At 37.1% G+C, this 16,775-nt stretch overlaps 1 protein-coding gene across 1 annotated transcript; it reads left to right on the top strand.

The window, feature by feature from the left end:
• Positions 1-387: 387 nt before the first annotated feature.
• On the top strand, positions 388-16,357 carry LOC139117246 (heat shock cognate 71 kDa protein-like). The gene is made up of 8 exons (XM_070680192.1): positions 388-516; positions 6,960-7,112; positions 10,242-10,519; positions 11,035-11,312; positions 11,550-11,788; positions 12,961-13,123; positions 13,360-13,592; positions 13,912-16,357. The coding sequence occupies exons 1-8, from the start codon at positions 469-471 to the stop codon at positions 14,053-14,055; spliced, it is 1,536 nt and encodes a 511-aa protein (XP_070536293.1). The 5' UTR covers positions 388-468; the 3' UTR covers positions 14,056-16,357.
• Positions 16,358-16,775: the final 418 nt, after the last annotated feature.

Here is a 16,775-nt window from a genome sequence, read left to right as displayed (position 1 = left end):
TTGTTTTGTGCGAAATGAAAGTATGGCGAATCATTAGAACATAATTTTAACATATGTTTTGCCGTTGTGCGAGTCAAAGACGATGTTCTTTTCTGGTAAATTAAGAAATTGCTGTAGATTCGACCTCTGACCTTACTCAACGGCAACTGCATATTTAATTACCAAGTATGATTTATAACCTGGCCTCAAATAAAAAGTCACAATTTAGACAGGTTCTCTTTCGGTGATTTTATTGTGTTTAAGTAAGATCTAGTGGACAAATTTTGTCTCACTGCTGTTAACAATCATTAAAAATATCCTTCTTTTTCAGATGCAAAGCGTTTAATTGGTCGTCGGTTTAAAGACTCCGTAGTCCAACAGGACATGAAACTGTGGCCATTTAAAGTGATTGATGATGGGGGTATACCCAAGATCAAAGTGGAGTAAATAGCAGAAGAAAAAACCTTCTACCCAGAAGAAATCAGTTCCATGGTTCTCCTCAAGATGAAGGAAACTGCAGAAGCATATCTTGGAAGGGTATGTTAACACTGACTACAATTTAAGGGTGTATATCTTTACTATGTGCTCTGTTTCTAACTCTTAAATTTGAACAAACTGTGTAAAAAGGTACAGAAACATAAGAAATGAGACAATAATCTTTACGGCCCTGATACGGCTTTTGCGGCCCGAGGTCATACGGAGGAAGGGCCCGAGCGTGCGAGGGCCCGTACGCCGTACGACCAAGGGCCGCAAAAGCCGTATCAGGGCCGTAAAGGTTTTATCATATACCTTATGAAATGGTAAATATGTAGTTTACATAATATTCAACATTGTTTAGGAGATAAAAATGCGTGCGATATCAAAGATTCATCGCCATTTGTGTAAGTTTTCAGAAATACGATGACCGCTTCCCGTCGCGGATTGACATACATAATGACGTCATTTGTTTACCTGCAGAATTCTAGAACGCGCAAAGCAACATCCGTACTGTACGTGACCAACAGAGATCAAGGCTGAAATCGAGGTGTATGGAGGACAAAAGCGTGTTGTCAGTTTCTGGTAATTTTACTGAACAGGCACGCACTTAGTATACACAGCATTTCACTGGAATTTAGAAATAAAAGCCGATGTAACCTGCACGGCCCCACTGTCGCCACGCGCAACTACGATCTTAGTGAGCAGACGTTTTCCTAATCTCGCGCTGGCTTTGTGTACGAATGGAACGTTTGCAGATAGCAACGCGCGTAGTAACCAGAATCGAAATAGTTCAGAAATGCACGCGATTGCCCATATTTTGGCACCGGGCCGGGGCGTGATACGTAAAAAAGATGCACGGATCTGAGGGCGCTTTCTCCCATAGTTATACACAGGCACGTGAATGTAGGTATATGATAAACAGTGGTTTGTCTATAGATAGCAACTCGATTAAGCAAATATCTAATATGTGATTACTGGTAGTGTTTTGATGTCAATGGCGAGTCTGAATAGTAAGAATTCTTTTTTTCAAATATTACTAAGAATTGTTTTCCTTAATAAAACCATAGGCTAATTATGTAATTTTCTTAGAACTTTGGTTACATCTAGGTCCATTGAAATGTTCCCTCACAAATTTTTGCGAGAACTTATACAAGCTTAATGAGTTAGTGGGTGTGTGTATCAATGTGTACGCACTGATATGGATTTTAAATTTGACGCCTTAAACCAAGTATGGTCAGGGATTGGTCAGAAACGCTCTTCCAATCATCACGAACACCCCAAGTATAACATTTTGTTTATTTGGTCCTCAACGCTATTTTTAGTACAAATTCAGACGTGAGCTGAGCACAATCACCTAAGTTTTCTAGACAAATCATATAGTTTATTCAATTGCGATTGATATGATATATGTTAAAAATTATATAGCCTGGTATCGATATCCATTGGAAAATTTTCACTGGCGCTTTACACAGTGTCGCATGACTATGCTTTCTCAAAGAAGCAGGTCTTTAGTCAAGATTTGAAAACTTCAGTACTTGATGCTGAACGAATATGACTAGAAAGTCTATTTCACAAGGAAGCAGCGGCATTCATCTGTGCAGTCGTAGCTCTCGTTTTTCTCCCGGACGAATATGGGTTGCAACGGAAAAAGAGTTCTTCTATCGCAACGTACAAGAGCCATGGCTGCTGCTACAGCGACATATGAGAGACAATGATCATCATAAAATTTGATTCTTGTTCGTAGAGTTTTAGAGAAACTTCGTCATTTGAACGGAGAGATACGAATTCTGGTTTATAAAATCGAAAACTTATGTGTATACATAGTCCCTCATAACAATGTAATAGTGTACATCTGTCAGTAAAATTGTCTCGTTTTCATTGGAGGAAAATCGAGAAAATTAAGACCTAGTTCCCCTTAGCTATGAATACACAGCTCACCTACTTGCATTTTTTGGCAATTCTGTGTCATTTTATGCGTTTTTAATCGATTAGAATTTTCTGTGCAAGTAGCAAAAAACCGTAAAATCAAATATAAGCCAGGAAAAGACACAAAACCAAGAGAAAATGCTTGTTGTTGACTAGGTTCCCTAACCCAAAGGGGCAGTACGGGCCTGTTGGGCACTGCAAAGGCCCAAACCACTGTCAATCGCGGTGTACTTGAAGTTGCCCGGCAATGTTAGCCATGAATTGCGTAAAGCATCCGTGTGTTCCCGGCGTTACGAGGGCTAGCCAGCATGCGACCATTTTTTCTGTTTGTCTGTGATTTTATATAGTGAATAAGTCAGCATATCAAGATAAGACGACAATATATCAAAATTGGACTGAATATATATCTTACACAGATATGCCAGACCCCTATTAGATAAAAATTTAAAACAATTTATAGCCGCCAGCTACGTACAAAGCTGGGCTCGAGGTACGGTCCAGGGTACGGGTGGAGCGAATCCTTGGACCGGGGAACGCTGGCGCTTACAAACAGGCGAAGTCGTTCAATCTTTGTTTTATATGTTATGTCCCGTTGGCCGGAATGTTCTGCACCAGTGAATGCCTGACCCTTGTCCATAACAACAGAAAAACTATCAGTTTATAGTCATTCAAGTAACTACCGATCGACACGATCACAAGCGTAACACTCGTCGCTGATGTGTCTTGCATATTACGGTGCATACAATGTCAGCTTAGAGCACAGGGTCCTCGATCTCCGATGATGATGATGATGATTAAACATTTGAAAATGAAGAAAAATAAAAATATATTTGGACTCAGTAAAGTTGTTGTTGTTGTTGTTGTTGTTGTTGTTGTAGTTGATAGTATTTGCAGAAAAGGACAAATTATGCGCTGCAAAATTCAATACAGCCTCACTGTACACATGGAGGTAAGCTACCACCATGCTATACACATGCGCTGCAAAATTCAATACAGCCTTTATACTATATACACATGCGCTGCAAAATTCAATACAGCCTAACTTTACCCAAGGGATGTCAGTTCATTGCTACACACTTTCTTTTCAATCACCAAAAATACCGCAATTATACGGTGTCGCTCAAATTTGATCAGAATTGGTACATACCAAAGATCAACAATAAGTGTTATTTTTATCTGTTCAGTGCAGGAAAATTATACGTTGATGTTATGACAATTTCTGCACAGTACAACCAGAAAAACAACAAGAAATATTTAAACCAGAAAATTAAGAATGACAAAAGTAAATAAGGTCTGAAACTTTAGGTACTGAAGGTCAACTTTAGCAACATGCATAGCAGAGAATCTTTCTACCATGGATGTACAAAAATAGACATCTATATGGTTTCAGCAGATCTGTTAATATGTCACAGTTCATAAACAATGAAGGAAATGAACAATTAGCTGTTTCAGTTACTGCTACCACTCCCAAACATAATAGGTACACTGCATACAAATAGGTTAAAGGTCAAAATCCTCCTATTCAGATGTGTGGGCTGATTCAGTTCACTGCCACCACTCATGCACACTTGCAGTATTTCCCTTTTTCTTACCTCATTTGCACATTTTTGACAGTGATGTGTTCATTTAAACAAATTCACATCTCAACCCTTACATCTTCCTGTACACCAAATACTGAGATGGTAGCTTTGGCGGTATGGGAGCCTTTGTGTGTGACGGACATACATCCGCACATACCCACAAATATACAGACATACAGACGCCACTCAGACTCATCATATAAGCTCTTTTTGGTATTTATATATAAAACCAAATATGAGCTAAAAATTGCCCCAAAACAAAATATTTCCAATTTTATCATAATTTCAACAATTAGAAGGGTAACACCCTTGCAAACATCCAATCCAAATTTGAGAGCAATTGGGCTAGCAGTTTTAGAGAAGAAGAAATTTTACTCAAATGAGAAAAATAACCAAAAAATTCAGCAAAAATACAAAATTCGAGATATCTTCACGATATTCATAAAACTGATTTTGATCATTCTTAGAAACCTGTATACCAAATATCAAAGCTATCAGATTAGCAGTTTTTGAATAAAAAAAATTTTTGACCAAAAATTCGGAAAATTGCCCCAAAATTACAAATATGAAAATTTCAATTCAATTTGTATAAACTTGACTGAGGTCATCCTGAGGACATGTATACCAACTTTCAAAGCAATCAGATGAGTGGTTTCAGAGAAAAACATTATTTGACTAAAAACTGAAAAAAATTACCCCAAAAATAGAAACATGCAAATTTCATCCCAAATTTTGAAGACCTAATTTAGAATACCTTAAGGAACCTGCACATCAAGTTTCAACCAAATCTGACCATCGGTTACAGAGTTTCAGCAATTTGCAGGGTTTTTCCTTTTTTCCCCTCATTTGCATATTTTTGACACTGACAAGTTCATTTGAACAAATTCACATCTCCACCCCTAGGTGCACCTGTACACCAAATACTAAGACAGTAGGTGCTGCGGTTTAGGAGTTTTTGACGTGGACGGACATACATACATACATACATACATACATACATACATACATACATACATACATACATACATACATACATACAGACATGCAAATCAGATGCAAATGAACTGATTCAGCTTATACGATAACCTCACATTGGTGTACCAAATGTGAGCTAAAATGCACCTAGCAAGCATCGAGAGTGGTAAAATTCGACGTAGGGTCAAAGCACATTAGTCCTTCTCAATCACACTCAAACATTTTTACCTTTTACCGATGAAAAGTCGACAAATCGGCAGGTTTTTCAGCGCATCTTGTCGTCTCTTACATTCCAGATTTAAAAAACCCGGCGGCTGGCGCATTAAGTCACGTTGGCGCATTTCAAATCGAACCAATAGCAGAGCTGAATGGGCCGAGCGTGAAAACCCGGAAGCAACGTAAGTTTCTCACATCTTTGGAAAGAACGTTCTCTCGCTATGGGTGAACTTCACTGTTAAAGTTACCAGAATTTCGTACGCAGACGCACGCAGACAGTGTCACCCATAGTCTTCCAAAGACGTGAGAAACTTACGTTGCTTCCGGGTTTTCACGCTGGGCCCATTCAGCTCTGCTATTGGTTCGATTTGAAATGCGCCCACGTGACTTAATCAGACGCCGGGTTTTTTTCAAATCTGGAATGTAAGAGACGACAAGATGCGCTGAAAAACCTGCCGATTTGTCAACTTTTCATCGGTAAAAGGTAAAAATGTTTGAGTATGATTGAGAAGGACTAATGTGCTTTGACCCTACGTCGAATTTTACCACTCTCGATGCTTGCTAGGTGCATTTTTGGCGATGGAAAAGAAAGTGTGTGGCAATGAAGTGACATCCCTTGGGTAAAGTTAGGCTGTATTGAATTTTGCAGCGCATGTGTATAGCATGGTGGTAGCTTACCTCCATGTGTACAGTGAGGCTGTATTGAATTTTGCAGCGCATAATTTGTCCTTTTCTGCAAATACTATCAACTACAACAACAACAACAACAACAACAATAATAACAACAACAACAACAACTTTACTGAGTCCAAATATATTTTTATTTTTCTTCATTTTTAAATGTTTAATCATCATCATCATCATCATCATCATCGGAGATCGAGGACCCTATGCTTAGAGTGTATGGACATATGCGAGCGCATCATGTGCGGCAGTGGTTTGAGAGACTGCAGGGCTAAAATACTCGAAATTATCGTGTGTAGCAACGCATTGCTTCATTTTCGACCAAAAATGGTGACTTGGGTATTTTACAACATAACATGCACTTTTAATAGTTTGCTTGTATCCGTTCAACTCAATGGACAATGGACACATCGTTAGGTGTTGCCGTTCTCAAACTACCGAAAATCCAGTCGTTGCGGACGAAATATTTAGAAGAAATAAGTGTAGAATGTTGGATTAAGTGTATATAATTTGTTTGCGTTCCTGCCAGCCTGATCCAACGCATTCTTTGAAGTTTTATCACCCTCGTTCACGCTGAATATTCATAGACGTGGTGGTTATCCGGTTCTCGGGACCTGAACCGGATATCCACTACGTCAGAATTTGTATGGACAAAAGCTGGAATGGTGAGAGCTTTCATGATATCAAGAAATCAAATCCTTTAAGGATGATAGAAGTGTTTTATTTTTTCAAAGGACATTAAAATGGTTTTGGAACAGTCATGTACACTATGTCATGTACATTAAGCATAAACATAAAGTTGATAGGAGTAGAATAAAATAAATATCCAGTTATTAACCATTCTGGTTCCCCTTCTAGCAGAATCGCTACATTTGTACATTGTTAAGACTGGCAAATTTTCAAGCTTATTTCCCTGGTCATTTCAAGGAAAATTCCTCCTTGAATAATAACAAATATGGCGATAATATCACACCCATGCTCTGTATATTAGAAAAGAAAAGGATTTCTTATCAGCGGAGTGCACTTAAATTATAAGAAATCATTTCTTGAACAGACCACTTGTAATTAGAGTTTCATCAGTGATATAATTTATATTGATTTATGCTAATTTTTTTATCACAGAAAGTAAAAAATGCTGTAGTAACTGTCCCAGCCTATTTCAATGATTCTCAACGTCAAGCCACCAAAGACGCTGGTACAATCTCTGGCATGAATGTGCTCCGTATAATCAATGAGCCAACAGCTGCAGCTATTGCATATGGTCTTGACAAAAAGGTAAGTTCACCAAGTGTAAGATTGTATGAAAACAAAGTTCTGACAAATTAAAGCAGAGTGTGCACTTGGGTATTAGATATATACATCTGCAACTACTCCATGAGGGGCTAAAATGCTTGCATCTCTTGGGCAAACTTTTTGGTATTTTCCCAACAACATTTAAATAACGGAGTTACAGAGGATTTCCAGAAAGTTTACTGAACAGCGCTCTCTATGGTCAAACTTGCATATTTTTCCCAGGATTAATAGTGTGTTTTTTTGCTTCTGCTGCCTTCAATAAACTGCTGACAACAAGAGAAACCAGATAATCTAGATGCATCTAGATTTGACTTGTCTTTAAACAGTGTTACATGCAGTTACGTGATTTTCTTTCTGTACATATGTAATTCATTCATGCGATATAAGTAAGTGACTAAGCTGTCACGTAAAGCTCCTTTCCACTCAAAAGAAGAGCAAACATGAACATGAGGCATGCCGAAAATCATTGTGTATGATTTCTCCAATGTGAGCTAACACTGGACAAAATGCTTGATGTACGTGAAGTCGTTAAGTATATTTACGTATATTGACGTATATGGAACAAATATTAATTGCATATTACGTAACGTATGTCTTTGTATATGGAACATTCTAATACGTTGATATGTGTAGCGTATATCTGTGCAGATCATGAGTGTACTAATGCAGATCTTTGCTCACCAAGTGTACACTGTGATTTTGCATTTTATTAGTATACGTACGTGTATGCTAAATGTATTTGATACATGTACAAAATCAGTATATGTGTATACATTGTTGCATATCAAGCATTTTGCCCTGTGTATTTTGAATTTTTGGGTGTATGTTAAACTGCTGAATGTGTTCAGTTTATTTTCTCTGTGTATGTTCCGTGGAGAATATTATTATGTGACAACATATTATAACCAGATGTGAACTGAATGTGCTTACGTGGTCTACAGCAGGTTCATTACATAGTAGTACACTTAACAGAGCAATCTGATATCTGTCAGATCATATATGTGTAGCAGGTTTCATCAACTTTCGCACAGTACTTTCTGAGTTAAACCACTAATTACAAACCTTAATTTTATATGCAAACGAAGATTTGTAATATGCAAATGAGCTGTTTATTAACTTGACACTCCTTAATTTTTAATTGGACAATTAGATATTCATCTGATCAATATCTGTAGCAGGTATCAACAAAATTGGTGAAAGACTTTTACAGTTATATCACTAATTCCAAAGTTCATTAATATGCAATGAGCCCTTAATCAGCTTCACACTACCAAATGCTTCACAACAGTCAGATATCTCTCGAATCAGTATCTGCAGCAGATTTAAACGAAATTACGGCATTCAATTCGGTGAAACTTGCTACAAATAATGATCTGATAAATGTCGTATTGTACTGAGAAGCATTAGGCAGTGTCAAGGTAATAAATTGCTCATTTACATATTTTATGAAGTTTTGTAATTAGTCATATAACTCCGAAATAAATGCACCAAATTTGATGAAATCTGCTGCAGATACTGATCCGACAGATATCTGACTGTGTTGTAAAGCATTTAGTAGTGTGAAGTTAATTAAGGGTTCATTTACATATTTTATTGAACTTTGTAATTAGGTATATAACTCTAAAATTACGGCACCAAGTTTGGTTAAATCTGCTACAGATATTGATCTGATAAATATCTCATTGCCCTATGAAACATTGAGCAGTGTCAAGTTAATTAAGGCTTCATTTGCATTTGTAATGACTTTATAAATAGTGATATTACTCCAAAATTACTGCACTGAATTTGATGACACGTGCTAAAGATGTTGATTTTATAAATATTTAATTATACTGAGAAGCATTGGGCTGTGTTAAGTTAGTAAATAACTTATTAGCATATTTTATGAAGTTTTGTAATTAGTCATATAACTCCGGAATAAATGCACTAAATTTGATGAAATCTGCAGATACTGATTCCGCAGATATCTGACTGTGTTTTAAAGTATTTAGCAGTGTGAAGTTAATTAAGGGTTCATTTACATATTTGATGAACTTTGTAACTAGGTACATAACTCTAAATCACGGCACCAAATTTATTGAAACCTGCTACAAATATTGATCTCATTAATATCTAATTGTGCTATGAAAGATAGGGCGGTGTCAAGTAAATTAAGGTTTCGTTTGCATGTTAAATGAACTTTGTAATTTTTGATATCACTCCAGAATTACTGCATTAAATTTGATGAAACGTGCTACATATGTTGACCTGATAGATATCCTTCTGTTCCATGAAGAATTTAGCAGTGTCAAGTTAATAAATAGCTCGTCTGCATATTAATTAAAGTTTTGTAATGAGTGATTTAACTCTGAGAGTACTGTTTGAAAATTGACGAAACCTGCTACATATAATGATATAACAAATATCTTATTGTTCTGTGAAGCGTACTGCTATCAAAGAACATGTTGTAAAACACGTGAGCACAATCAGTTCACATCTGGTTTTATTTCATGTGGCAATAAATTATTAAAACTATTATTATTAATGTAGTACGCAGCACGAAAGTGACAGATTTAAACTTTTGCTCAAACTTTCCTCAATGAAACTTTTAACCATGCTTTTTGTCAAATCAAGAGTAAAAATAAGGGGTCACCGTGCAAAGTTGGGTACTAGAGTAACAAATTACTCGACGACATTTACTGATGTCTGATTTCAAAGTAGCCACCTTACGTAGGTCCACTCTATAGGGGAAAGATAACTTTCATTTTTCGAAAACAAACTTGTGACTGTACAAATTCCTCTTACTCCAAGCGATTTAAAATGAGCCGAACAAGAGGTAGATCAGAAAAGATTGTAAATGTTTTAGAGTCTGAATTTCTGTTGCTAAGGCTCAGTTAATCTTGACTCATCACAGCCACAATGAAATTCTGTTTGTTACATATTACATATACTGGTGTAGTGACAACTAATAGACATTTATTCCATAATTAAATCGGAAAGTTCAGAAATGTAATCATCAGCGGCCACACACTCATTTTGTTGTTCGAGTAACATTCTGATCGCTTACCTTGATGTAAAATCACTCTCTTATGGGAGACTGACAAAGTTAATACTCACTACTTTGCCAAACAGGTTGGTGGTGAGAGTAACGCCCTAATCTTTGACCTTGGCGGTGGTACTTTTGATGTGTCCATCGTAACTATTGAGGACGGCATCTTTGAGGTCAAGTCCACAGCCGGTGACACTCACTTGGGAGGTGAAGACTTTGACAGTCGTATGGTCAGCTACTTTGTGAATGAGTTCAAACGCAAACACAAAAAGGATATTAGGGGAAGGAGGCGTGCACTTAAACGTCTTAGAACTGCTTGTGAACGTGCAAAGAGGACACTTTCGTCTGCAACTCAAGCAAGGTTAATATGTACATATATTTTCCTATACAAATCAAAACATAATAAGTATTATACAAACTTGTTCATTTACGTTTTTGGCCATAAAAATGAGTTATCCACGCCATAGTAATTTCATATTCAATGGAAATGTATATTTCTTTCGGTCCTTGTTTTCATCTTCCAGTGTTACCTTTGTTTTAACAAGTGTTCATAATGGCGTTAGGAAATGTTGCCCGCCCTCAGTGTTCTTTTAGCTGTCACTTATGTTTTAACAATGATCCAACTGGTTGAACTGGAATACTTCATGTATCAAACTTCTGTAAACTAACACTTCTAACAGTTGATAAACACCATCGTTCTCTGAAAGTTGCTTTTTGTTTGCTGTTAAGATTTTTATAAGAATACTTAATACTTAGACATTTTCACAATGGGAACCATCATAGATTTGACCAGTAGTTGCATTCTTAGATTGTTTATTCACCTGCTTACTGTTGATTACAAACTTACCAATTTAGCAATTCCTTCTTTGTATCCAGCATCGAAATCGATTCGCTATTTGAAGGAATTGATTTCTACACCTCCATCACCCGTGCCCGCTTTGAGGAACAAAATGTAGACCTGTTCCGTAGTACACTCAAACAAGTCGAGAAAGCTCTACTAGATTCCAAGCTAGGCAAGTCAAAAATCCATGATCTTGTACTTGTTGGCGGCTCTACTCGTATCCCTAAAATTCAGAAGATCTTGCAAGATTTCTTCAACGGCAAGGACTTGAATAAAAGCATCAACCAAGACGAAGCTGTTGCGTATGGTGCAGGTATGTAAATCTTTGTGTAAAGTACTCACCAAAAAGACGCATATAAAGTTGTTATTTGTGTCCAGTTCTCTCTTTAGTGTAAAAAAAACTATGTACAGGTGGGGTCAACTCCTCTATCAGCAATAATCCTTTTCACCTGATGCAAAATCACTTTTTGTGTACAACTGAGAGGTCGAATTTTCATGGCCACATCCTTAATGTATATCAAGGCATTTAATTTGATCGAATTTCTTACAGCTGTCCAGGCTGCAATTCTCTCTGGGGACAAATCGGAAGAAGTCTCTGACCTTACGCTTCTGGACGTGGCTCCTCTTTCCCTTGGTATTGAGACTGCCGGTGGTGTGATGACAACTTTGATTAAACGTAACGCCACTGTCCCGACAAAGCAGACCCAGGTATTTACAACCTATTCCGACAACCAACCAGGCGTGCTCATCCAGGTCTTTGAAGGAGAACGTGCAATGACAAAAGACAATGTAAGCATCTTACCTTCACAACTTGTCTTAGTGGTTGTATAAATTTACAGTGGAGGTGACTGGAAATCGGACACCTAATCAGCATATTATCCAGCTATATAATGAACAATGTAGTGAGTTCACTTGGTAATTAGTGTGCCACTTTATGTCAACTTGATAACAATATCATTTTAAACCAGTCTATAGTAGGCACTTTGTGCATTGAAGTGGGCTGGGGCATTTTGCCATAAGGCTAACCTGGGTGTGTTAGTAATTCAGTATAGGGGTGGCAGCTTGTTACAACAGGGGATTCGGAATGGGTAAGCATGGAAATAATGCATTGGATGATGGCATACACTGCACTGCTAAATAAATTGATCAAGCCACACTTGTCATTTGATTTCCTAATGAATATTTGCGTTAGGGGTATGAAGAATCGCCAGTTCTTGCATGTTTCCTTGAAGTGCCTTTTAGAGGGAACTATTTCTTTCACCAAACATTGTTTGGAATATAAATTATTGCTACAAGTGAAGAGCCTAGGGTCCATTGTGGTATACGAATTCGTTGCAAGTTATTGTATTTTGAAACAAAATGTTGCTTTTGAAAAAAAAAAATTAACATGATTGAAACTAATTTGAGATAATTGGATGGTGAAGTAATGCCTGCTTGATCTGCATATGTAAAAGCTCATTTGCTTTTCTTTCTAAGTTAAACGCTCGTTTTTATGAGTAATTTGTAATATTGCAACAATCAGCTGTAGAGCACCTGACACTTTTGAGAAATTTTAAAAATATGAAAAATATGAAATCCCAAATTAGTTCCAATTGTGTTAATTGCATGTCAGAGAAATATCCAATAGTAATTCTCACATAACAAGGTCCGATGTTTCTAGGAAGACCGTGGATTTTAAAGCCTCCAGGAAAGTCCTGGAAAATTGATAATCTCACCATGCCCAGTTTCTAGAAAGGATAAGATGATCAGTCATGAAATTATAAAATGATATCTGGAAAACGGTATTTTTAACCTTCAAAAGAGCTTGATAATTGCTGACGTCCTATGACATCGGATGTATTTACCCTCTGGTAAACTGATACCTTGACAACACGTCAATGTAGAATTGATATTCAAATTCTCAAGATTAGTTACTTTTGCATCAATTTATTTGTAAACCTCTTATTTTTTATTTCTGATAGAATATTTTGGGGAAATTTGAACTGATTGGTATCCCTCCTGCACCCCGTGGTGTACCGCAGATCGAAGTAACGTTTGATGTCGACGCAAATGGTATCCTGAATGTGTCTGCTGTAGACAAGATCACAGGCAAAGAAAATAAGATCACCATCACGAATGACAAAGGTGAGTATTTGTGAGCCTTTGTACTATCGGATTTGGTCGAAGCTTCAACTCTGATCTTTGAAATGTCTAGCATTTTCTGTCGCAGGTGGTGCACTCTATTTTCGAAGAAAATATTTGAAACTTTTCCTGTTGAAGTCACCTGTAGCATATAGCATTTTTTGGTCAGGCCAAGGACATAGCAATGTGGAAGTTGTGCAATATCAATGACTTTCAATTATGCTGCTATTCTCTTACAGGACGTCTGTCCATGGAAGAGATTGAGCGCATGGTACAGGACGCTGAGAAGTACAAGAATGAAGACAAAGCTCAAAGGGAGAGAATTTCAGCCAAGAACAATCTAGAGAGCTATGCCTTCAACATGAAGAACACCGTTGAAGATGAGAAACTGAAAGACAAGATCAGCGATGAAGAGAAAACAAAAATAATTGAAATTTGTCAAGAAATCATCACCTGGCTGGACAGCAACCAGGTATGTTACAGGTCACGTGATAATCTAATGGGCGTAACGACAGTAAAGAGAGTGCAGTGACTTACTGAATTAACAGGCCTAGAGTTACATATTTATCAACAAGCATGGATGATATTGTCACTTGACTAAGCTTCGTTACAGCTTCAGGAAGCAACAAAGTTCATTAAGTGTATACAGTGTCAGTATGACCTCACTGACAGCTACGGTGAGATGATCGACCAAATTTGTTGTTACATTAATGTTTGAAAAATACTTATTTAAGGAAACGATGTACAGTCAGGGCAAGCAAATAGCATGCACTTCCTATTCCCTCCCACAGACTGCAGAAAAGGATGAATATGAAGACAGGCTAAAAGAACTTCAAGGCTTATGCGAACCCATCATCACTAAGCTATACCAGGCTACAGGTGGCCAGGGAATGCCATTTGGTACGTCATGGTATGCCTGGCGGTATGCCTGGTGATTTCAGTGGCGCTAACGCTGGTGCAAACGAAGGTGGCAGTGCTGGCCCAACAATTGAAGAAGTTGACTAAAAAATACATCCTCTGATATCAGAGAGATGTCCATTTCCAGCTCACATTTGTAGAAACGTAGTTCAAAGAGAGCCTAATGTCACGAAATTAATAAACTATGTAATTGGAAATTTACAAAAGGAAATAGAATTACAGCATTTCGAAAGACGCAAAGTTGTCAAATTGTTGAAAATAACCACATTTGTTTTGTTTTGATTTTACAAAAACATCAAAATGTGACCTTGTCATTTCAAGCTTTAATTCCATGAAGCAGCTGAACGCAGAATTACAAACTGCAGCCTGCAGTGGTGCTATTGAATTGTTACCCATACATTTATTCTTAAGAATAATCAGTGGCTGCAAGTTGTGAAAAATGTTTAAATATTTTTGTTACAACCTTGTAAGACTGGTTGAAATGAATGTTGTTGGGAAGACAAGTAGCACAACTGTACACAGTGTATGTAAACATTCAGCAATCAAGAAATGTTATATTGTATTCCCGACAATACAGACCTGTATGTTAATGTCCATCCCCTATTTTAGAAGATAAGTTCGCCCGGATTTTTCCTCACATGATCAAGCGTATAATGTGCATGTATTCTAAACTTAGTTGCTCATCGGAAGTTCAATGACACCAGGAGTAAGGAAAACCAAAATTTGCATGCCCTCGATTAAAGTTAAGGGTCCCAGCATCCTGAGAAAACCTTCACTTCAAGTGCTTAATGTGAATGCATATAGCAAATAATGGACTGGTTTTTGTTCAATGCAAGCATATTTATATAAAAAATGTAAATATTGCTATCTTTGTATTTCACAATTCTGCAAAAATACTGTAATATTTGAAAGCAACAGGAGAAATTGTTCAAATGCCGGTGTGAGTTGTGAACTTGATTGCACTGAAGTGTAGAATTCATCTGAAGCATCGTAATAGGCTACAGTGGAGAAAAAAGAGACAAGTAAAACCATGTGCCATACCTACATTGGGGAATTCTAAGCATTGACTCTCCCCTTATTTGCTTTTTTTGAATGCGGTCATTACAGCCCTTACCATTTGAGTTTTGAATTTCAGTGTTTCGCAGATTTCTTGACTGTAACATTCAAGTTTGTTTACTCTGACACACAGCATCAAAGGATGTGACGATTGTCTCACATTTCCTTATCGTGCCGAATGTTTAAAAAACCCACTGCAGCAGAGTTTTTACCTCTCAATAAAGTGGCAGTTATGTTATTTTCTTCTGACTCAGGCGTAAGTCCGTAGTTCGTAGTCCGGTCAACCAATAAAGGTAGCTCACAGAGTGTGCAACCTCCATGGTCAACCACTCCGCAAGGCTCGTCCATTTTAAAATCAAGGTGCGTTATTTGCAAGGATGGGTCATTTTATTGTGAATATCGAAATCAATGCAGAAATTGAAGCTAGTCGGATCTTTATGGAAATGACCAAATTAGGCCCAACAAAAAAATGTGCTGTTCCGATAACCCGACCTACCCTATTTTTTACCTGCCGACTCTAAACGTTTTAGAGCTACGTTAACACGAAAGTCAAAATAAAAGAAAGAAACAAATCAGTAAAATCACGCGTTTGTTACTTGGCATTCGATTTTTGCTTCAGCGAGGATGTCTTATGTTTTTTTCCCTTTTATATGTATGATGTTTTTTTCTGGGAATGTTGTGGCCAGTATTTGACCGCCACGAAATCCAGAAAAATGCATATTTAAAAATAGAAGTATTTTGGAAAAAAAATTCCTACTGACCTACCTACCCTAATTTTGAAAACCATGTTATCTGAATAGCACATTTTTTTTTGGCCTTACCAAAAAATGTAGCTCAAGGCGTGCTTCTAATTCGTTATAAGTTATGGCCGACGGCTCATCAGTTTTGATGGCTTCTATGAACTCAACGTCAACATCTCCTGAATCAATGCTCATTGTCGACCACTGTAATGCAGTCTTGCAAAAAACGCCGAAATGTTCTTTACTGTCGATGCTGGCAATCAAAATATCTCTCTTCGCCGTTTGTATGTATGGTCATAGACAGAACACATATCTACTTTATATGGTATGACATACAAAACTTATCGCCTTTTCGCCGCCAATGTCTTCGTATTTCGCGAACTACCAGTGGCCATATATCACTGCCTTTTGCCTTTCCACAAAAATGGACATACGTTCTTCCTTGTGTCTTGTACATTCTTGCGATGCATTACTCCAAGACAATAAAGATGAGAAGTTATCAAGATAAACCGTTGGCCAAACACACATGGACATGTTCATTTTTGTCTAAGACTTGCTAAAAGACATGTATATATATATTATATATATATATATATATATATATATATATATATATATATATATATATATATATATATATATATACTTGTACTTGTTTAGTTCAAGATCAGCTTGAGTAGAGTGCTCAATACTAGAGTAGAGCTAAATATACAACTTCACAGTATTAGTCAGGGCGAATATATATATATATATATATATATATATATATATATATATATATATTTAAAAACTATCTACTGTTGATTGACCAATCAGAGTGCTCAATTCAGGGTGTTTATCTACTCATAAAGCCTTGGTCACCAAATTCCAGAAACGAATGACAGCGCCATAGTAAAGTACTGTCCAATCAAAAGTGAACATGTCATAATCTGTAGACATCT

The sequence above is a fragment of the Ptychodera flava genome, chromosome 18 (genome assembly GCF_041260155.1).
Source record: "Ptychodera flava strain L36383 chromosome 18, AS_Pfla_20210202, whole genome shotgun sequence".
NCBI classification, from domain to species: domain Eukaryota; kingdom Metazoa; phylum Hemichordata; class Enteropneusta; family Ptychoderidae; genus Ptychodera; species Ptychodera flava.
This window is presented reverse-complemented; position numbering and strand designations above follow the sequence as displayed.

What these genes read in the sequence shown, in the direction of transcription:
- LOC139117246 (XM_070680192.1), top strand. Translation starts at nt 469, where the DNA reads ATGGTTCTCCTCAAGATGAAGGAAACTGCAGAAGCATATCTTGGAAGG. An exon ending in AGCTGTTGCGTATGGTGCAG is followed by an intron (nt 11,313 to 11,549) that starts GTATGTAAATCT and finishes AATTTCTTACAG; the next exon opens with CTGTCCAGGCTGCAATTCTC. An exon ending in CCTGGCTGGACAGCAACCAG is followed by an intron (nt 13,593 to 13,911) that starts GTATGTTACAGG and finishes TCCCTCCCACAG; the next exon opens with ACTGCAGAAAAGGATGAATA.